This window comes from Colobus angolensis, unplaced genomic scaffold (assembly GCF_000951035.1).
Source record: "Colobus angolensis palliatus isolate OR3802 unplaced genomic scaffold, Cang.pa_1.0 Scaffold204, whole genome shotgun sequence".
NCBI lineage: Eukaryota > Metazoa > Chordata > Mammalia > Primates > Cercopithecidae > Colobus > Colobus angolensis.
This window is the reverse complement of record NW_012115200.1, coordinates 4,450,634-4,458,085: the sequence shown is the minus strand read 5'-3', so window position 1 is coordinate 4,458,085 and position 7,452 is coordinate 4,450,634. Positions and strand designations below refer to the sequence as shown.

Below are 7,452 nucleotides of genomic sequence, written 5' to 3'. Positions count from 1 at the left end.
AAAAAAGAGACAGTGTCTCACTCTTGTCGCCCTGGCTGGAGTGCAATGGCTCTATCTGGGCTCACTGCAGTGTCTGCCTCCCAGGTTCCAGTGATTCTCCTGCCTCAGCCTCCAATTAGCTGGGACTGTTACAGGCACCCACCACCATGCCCAGCTAATTTTTGTATTTTTAGTAGAGATGGGGTTTCACCATCTTGGCCAGGTTGGTCTCAAATTCCTAACCTCAGATGATCCACCTGCCTTGGCCTCCCAAAGTGTTGGGATTACAGGCCTGAGCCACTGCATCCAGCCTGTTTCCTTAATTTCTCAAGGATATTTTTTCTGGAAATAGGTTTCTGGGTTGAAAGTTCTTTCAGCACTTAATAAAATGCTATGCACTTCCTCTACAATTACTGATGAGGAATCTGATCATTTGAGCTGTTCCCCTCCATATGTATATATGTAAAAGCTGCTGTTTCTCTCTCTTCTTGTTTTTTACTTTTATTTTTTGGGGGAGGGGAGGGTTAGTATTCAGAGGTTTGACTGTGATGTGTCCTGGTGCGGATTTCTTTGCATTGATCATGTTCGGGGTTTTCTCACCTTCGTAAATCTGTAGGTTTATGCGTCTTGCCACAATTCGGAAGTTTTCAGTTATTATTTCTCTGAGTACTTTTTATGCCCCACCCTCCTTCTCTTCTCTTTCTAGGATTTTGATGACATGGATGTTAAATCTTTTGTTATAGTCCCATAAGCTTCTCAGGCTCTGTTCAGTTTTTTTGGTCTATTTTCTCTTTGTTGTCCAAACTGTGTAATTCCTATTGTTCTGTCTCCATTTCACCAATTCTTTCCTCTGCCCTCTCTATTCTGCTTTTAAGCCCATTTGTTGAGTTTCTTAAAAAATCAGCTCTAAAATTTCCATGAGCTTTTTCTTTTTATTTTCTATTTCTTTGTTGAAACGTTCTATTTCTTTGCTGAGACTTTTTCACTTGCTTCAAGCATGTTTGCAATTGCCCAATGAAGCATTTTTATGATGGTTGCTTTAAAAATTTTAAAGTCATTTTTTTACATTTCTGTCATCTCCAGGTTGGTATCTATTGGTTGCCTTTTTTCATTCAGTTTGACATCTTCCTGATTCTTGGTATCTTGAGTCCTTTCCCCACTGCTTGATTTTGTCAGCTCTGTCGAAGATCAGATGGTTGTAGGTGTGCAGCCTTATTTCTGGGCTCTCTATTCTCTTCCATTGGTCTGTGTGTCTGTTTTTGTACCAGTGCCATGCTGTTTGGGTTACTGTGGCCCTGTAGTATAGTTTGAAGTTGGGTAACATGATGCCTCTGGCTTTGTTCTTTTCACTTAAAATTGCTTTGGCTATTTCAGCTCTTTTTTGGTTCCATATGAATTTTAGAATAGTTTCCTCTAATTCTGTGAAAAATGACATTGGTAGTTTGATAGCAATAGCATTGACTCTACGGATTGCTTTGGGCAGTGTAGCCGCTTTACCAACACCGATCCTGCCCATCTGTGAGCATGGGATGCGTTTCCACTTGCTTGTGCAGTCTCCAATTCCTTTCAGCCATGTTTTCCAGTTGTCCTTGCAGGGTAGGCTGCAGGGAAGGAAGGTCCTGGCTCCTGCTCACTTTCTCTGAGGCCACCTGGGGCCAGGGCAGGCACTGGGCACTTCTCTGCAGTCTCACAAGGATGAGTCCAGGCTCCAGGCTCGGCCCTTGCTGGGCGGGGACACAGTGCTCCCGTGGGGTTTGGCTGGTGCACAGCAGGGAGTATAAACGCATCCTGGTTCTCCCTGGTCCTCTGATTACAGACCCAGGCATTTTTGGGGGCATTTATTTTATTTACTTATTTTTTTGAGACTGAGTCTCGCTCTGTCACTCAGGCTGGAGTGTGGTGGCATCATCTTTGCTCACTGCAGCCTCTGCCTCCTGGGTTCAAGCGATTTTCCTGCTTCAGCCTCCCAAGTAGCTGGGATTACAGGCACACACCAACACTCCGGGATAATTTTTTTATTTTTCGTAGAGATGTGGTTTCACCATGTTGGCCAGGGTGTCTTGAACTCCTAACGTCAGGTTATTCGCCTGCCTCGGCCTCCCAAAGTGCTGGGATTACAGGCGTAAGCCACCACACCCGGCCCTGTTGGGGTATTTGTTTTTTTTTGAGACAGGGTCTCACTCTGTCATCCAGGCTGGAGTGTAGTAGCATGATCTTGGCTCACTGCAACCTCCTGGGTTCAAACAATCCTCCCACCTCAGCCTCCTGGGATTACAGGCGTGCGTCACCACACCTGGCTAATTTTTGTATTTTTAGTAGAGATGGGGTTTCGCCATGTTGCCCAGGCTGGTCTCAAACTCCTGGACTAAAGTGATCTGCCTGCCTTGGCCTCCCAAATTGCTGGAATTACAGGCTTGAGTCACTGTGTCTGGCCTGTTGGGGCTTAAATTCTTTTTTATTACTCAAAAAAGCTTCATTTTTTCTTTAGTTTTCTGACTCTGTGCTTGTGCCTCAACACTTTCCCAGCGATTTTTGTTCCTTGAAGAGGAAAGACGCTGGATCCTACAGGAACACACACAGTGCACCAGAGCCACTGCAGCCTCATGGACGCGATTTTTGTTTCAGAAATCTCGTAAGAGCTTCAGGTCTCACAGCACCAACCCCCTGAGGTCGGCCTGGGCCACCTGCAGATTGTGGCGCTTTTCCAGCCTTCTTGGTGTAAAGGTGAACCATCTGTTGCTGGGGTTCGCGACAGCCTCTTTTCATTACAGACTAGATTGCAGGAAAGCCTTCAGTGGTTTGGCAAATGGTGGACTATTCCGAGTTTCTCTAGACAACATCCCCAGAAGATGAAAAAGCACAGCTTTTAGTGTATGTGTGCCCACTGGTTTTTTCCAGTTGCTGGCTTCTGTACCTCCAAGTCTCAATACATGAGGCAGAAAGAAAATCCAGGGCACTCACGGCTGCCTTGTTCCTTGGTCCAGAGGCCCCTTGCCAGCTGCCTTCTCCTCCTGCAGGTGGCCTGGTGCTTGTTTTTTGCACAGTGTGCAGGGTGCTGAATGCAGGGTGGTTAGTGCAGGGTGGTTATTGCAAGGTGCTTACTGCAGGGTGTTTGTTTAGTGCAGGGTGCTTAGTGCAGGGTGCTTAGTGCAGGGTGCTTAGTGCAGGGTGTTTGTTTAGTGCAGGGTGCTTAGTGTAGGGTACTTAGTGCTCCTCCTTGGTGGGAGGAGCGGGGAAGTACACATTTCTATCCTTCCTGAGTGGAAGTTCTACCTTGATTTTGAATGTAATTTATTTAATTGTATTTAAATTTGTATAATTTAAATTTTAATAATGCTCTTGTTTCACAGGCACCTTATGCACATCCCCAGACACTGAGCCCTCGGTTCTGGTGAGCTCTAGGGCACGACTAGTGCTGTCCACACCGAGCCCGGTCCTAGTGCCCCGGCTAGAGCCACAGCCCTGCTGGCAGATACTGCCTGTGGCCGCCTGGTCAGGAAGGGCTGCCCTGACTCCCTCGAGTCCTGAGGAGGGGCTGCTGGACAGATGGGGGATGTGGCACCCCCGAGGGCTGGGGGCAGGGCTGGGGAAGGGTGAGGAGGCCCCAGGTACCTTTTCAGTTACCAGCCTCTCCTCTGCCAGCTCGGGAGCCAGAAAGAACGAGTCATAGGAACCTAAGAGAGAAACCCCGGCTGAGCTTTCCTCACCCCTGGCGAGCCGGTGCTGGACTCGGCCTGAGGGGGACCACACACTCACCGTTGGCAGGGGGTGGCTGGAAGAGCACAGCCCCGTCCTCGGCAACCAGCACGGAGTCCAGACACAGGTAGGCTGTGGCAGAGCTTGGGTCAGGGCGGGCACGCGTGCTGCCCTGCACTAGGGGTTGGCTGGGGGGAAGGAGCTGCAGAGCCTCGGTCAGGCTGCACAGCCCCCAGCCTCCCCATGGCACGGGCACGCACCTGCCAGGGCACGCACACGGCCTGCCCCCCAGCCCCTGGGGTCCTCAGAGCTGCCTCCTCCCGGCCCTCCCCGTGGGTAGCACTGCCCCAGCCCACACAGTGGCTGCAGCAGCACAACTGCGGCTGAAAGGGAGCTGGGCAGCAAGGAGAACACGGGCAACAGCTCCTCAGCCGAAGCCCCTGCATCGCAGTTCCCGTCCCGAGTCAGGGCCCACGGGGCAGCCATGGGCCCACAGTGGACGGACACTGGAGCCTGGTGGTGTGTCTCCCATGGCCTCTCCCCCTGCCCTTTTAGATGCTGCCCTCATCACCCTCAGGATGTTTTACGTCACAGATGCACCATCCGTCTGCCCAGATGTCTGGCAGGGCTGGGCTCTGACGGGGCAGACCAGTATAATGCTGAAGATTCCCTCCCCACTCCAAAGCCAATTGCTGCCTCCCTGGGGACAACGTCACTGTTGAGAATGTGTGGGCGAGGGCCATGGCAAGGTCCCCGTTCCTCTTTAGGACAGGGTCACCGGTTTCAAGGCCCGCCTTGCAGGCATCTGTCCCCACACCTCCCTTGGTGCTGCAACCCAGCAGGCACCTCCAAGGTGCTCCAGATGGGAGCCGCCTGCTCCGTTCACCAGAGACACTGTCCTGGCTGCCCCTGGGTCTCTTGGCCCAGGTGGGGGCCAATTACACATGGGACGGTGAGGGGATGGGACGGCAGGGGGACAGGACGGAGGGGCGATGGGACGGCGAGGGGATGGGTCACCTGGGTGCTCGGGGTGCATCTGTAGTGCGCGGAGGCAGGCCAGGCACAGGGCCCATAGCTCATACTCCCGGAAGGGCCGGCCCAGCTGGGACAGGAGGTCCTGCAGAGACACCCACTGTGGACAGGAGAGCGGGGAGGTCAGTGTGGACACCGCTTGCCAGGGCCTGCTGCCTGCAGAGGCATGTCTGGGGAACAGGCCAGGGCGAGGCCCACTCCGCTCCACACCTGACAGAAGGGCTGGGGAGGTCCCTAAGTCAAATCCAGCATGTGGGGGGCGTGGGGAGACTGGGGCCCTTGGCCCTGTGGATGGAAACGTCCCATGGTGCAGCCACTGCAGACCACACTGCTGCTGTTCCTCAAAAAGCTCAACACACACCTCCCCGGTGACAGCAGCTCCACGTGGCCAGATTCCCCGAGGAACTGAGGGCAGGGCTCACGCATATGTGCACACCCATGTTCACAGCATCACGGCTCGAAACAGCCAATGCGGGGAGCACCCAGGCATCCACGGACGGATGCAGGGGCAGGGTGGACGGCGCTTGGCCTCGGGACGGGGAGCGTTCTCACGCAGGCTGCCCCGGGCAGGAACTGTGCAGACAGTGGGCTCAGTGAAGAGACCAGACACAAAGCACTGTCCATCCCACTCCCACGAGGTCCCTTGGACGGAGCTCATGGACGTGCAGGGGCCGGGCTGGGGGGTTGGGGTTTTGTGTGGGCTGGTGGGGACAGCTGTGCAGCAGCGTGAACACACACGGTGCCGCTGAGCTGGGCTCTTGCAGGGGATGAAAGTAGTGGCTTTTGTTGGGTGCATTTTCTCACGCACACACACACCCTGACACCAGGCATGCGCTCAGCCTGGGAGGCCGCTCTCCACTCCAAGGCCCCATGGACAGCTGGGACCAAAGTCCACCCTCCAACAGGTGGCTCAGCCACCCTGCACCTCCGTGTGCCCTTGTGGAAGGTAGGCTGTTGTGCGTGGGACGGCGTGCTGCCAGGGAGAGCAGTGGGAGGGTGGTAGAGGGTGACGGGCACACGTGCTCAGGACATGCAGAAAAGCCCGAGCCACAGAATGGTCTGCTCTTGTCCTTCACGTCAACAAGGCCTGGTGGGACAGGTGGCTTGAGGGCACCCCCGTTCCCGGGCCAGGCGCCGCCTGGCAGACGGACTTGCGTGCGGGCCGCTGGCTTCAGGTGTCCGTGCCCTGAGTTGCTCACGGGGACACAGCTGGGGGTGGCTCACTGAGGAGCCAAGGAGGGCAATGCCCTTGGCCAGGCCTTGGCCCAAGCGTCTTCAGCTGGACAGAGGGGCCGACGGGCCAGGCCCCCCAGAACACTGGCTCCAGTAGCATCCTCCATCCCTCACGAGGAGCAGCTGACCAGGGGCAGCACTGGGCTGGGGAGGCCCCATCCTGCGTGGATGCCACGTCCGGGCAGCTGCTCCAGATCCCAGTGTCCCCGTGGAGGCCGCGGAGGTGGCCCAGCACCGACACCACCAAGCCCCACAGATGAGCAAGCTCAGCCCACAGCTTTGGTTTCTAACTTTTAAAACCATCAGAACAGAAAGATGAGGAAGGCTGTGAGCGTCAGGACTGGGGAGACACAGCCCCTGACATGACGTCATGGAGCCGGGGCTGCTGGCCTTGCTTCCCAGAAGAAAAATAACCCTCGGGACGGCCGTGCAGGGCTGTGTGAGGAGCCTGGGCCAGGCTGAGGAGGCGGCTGCCTTCTGGGTCATCCAGAGGCAAATGTCTACCCGAGAGTCCATGCCTGGGTGATGGCATCCCCAGCCGCAGCCACAGTTTCCTTCAGAAACGGGGCAGCTCAACGAAAATGTCTTAATTATGGAGTGAGGGAGAAGGTTAATTCCCTGCGTTAAAGCATTTGCAGCTGTGGAGAGGCCCAGCCCAGACTCACTGACCACCGACCCTCTGCCCACACACAAGACCCGGCAAGACCCGGCCACCCACCTGCTCTGCGGCTGCACTTTCCGGCTGCCTGGCTCCTTCCGGAATTCTCTCATCGTCCCCAGGAGTCTGGGCTTCACCGTCAGCATCTCGAGGGTTTGCAGGGCAGGCTGGGGGTCCGGCCTCTGCTGGCCCCGGACTCGGGTGTGAAGTCTCGGACTGTCCTGGACTGCCGGGCACCCCAGGGCCCCTGTCCGCGCCGCGGCCTGCACAGGGAACCCCTCCCAGCTGGTGTTCCAGCTCCTGCTCCGGCCACAGCCTGCACTTGGGCTGAGCCTGGAAGCTAGAAAGGCCATTTTTCCTGTCCAGAAAGGCCTTCCTGGGGTTCGGAGGGAATAATTCCAACACGGGCAGCTGGCTTTTCCCGCGGGTCAGCGGCAGGCAGGGGGTGGCCTCCTGGCTGTCGGACAGCAGCCTGGGGAACGTCTGCACTTTCCGCAGGCGGCTTCTCCTGAGGGCATCTCTGTCCAGGTCCCCGAGGGTGTGCTCGGCATCCAGGACGAGGCTGGCCAGCTCCTCCCGGCTGTGGCTCTCGCCGTTCCTCACCGGGGTGGACAGCAGAGCCTTGGTGGGGGAGGCTCTGGGGCCCCGGCTGGCCTCAGACTCTGGGCCTTTGGGGGCCGGCAGAACCTCTGGGTCAGCGCTGGGGTCCCCAGGTGGCCTCCTGGGCCCAGCGTTTCCTGGGACAGGCCTCTCCCGCCAGCTGCTCTCGCTGACATCTGGGCACAAGCAAGACGTGGTCACAGCTGGGCGCCCTCCTGCCCCTCTCCTCCCACCTCTCCCCTCCCCTCCCCTCC

General features: G+C 56.3%; 1 protein-coding gene across 1 annotated transcript in view; it reads right to left on the bottom strand.

The window, feature by feature from the left end:
* The window catches only part of KNDC1 (kinase non-catalytic C-lobe domain (KIND) containing 1), a 61,736-nt gene that overhangs the window by 28,464 nt on the left and 25,820 nt on the right, over nt 1-7,452 (bottom strand). The window contains exons 6-9 of the mRNA XM_011941974.1: nt 6,659-7,374; nt 4,693-4,807; nt 3,736-3,807; nt 3,592-3,653 (exon numbers count right to left, since the gene is read on the bottom strand). Of these exons, the coding sequence (XP_011797364.1) occupies nt 3,592-3,653; nt 3,736-3,807; nt 4,693-4,807; nt 6,659-7,374 (965 nt within the window). The remainder of the gene's footprint in view (nt 1-3,591; nt 3,654-3,735; nt 3,808-4,692; nt 4,808-6,658; nt 7,375-7,452) is intronic.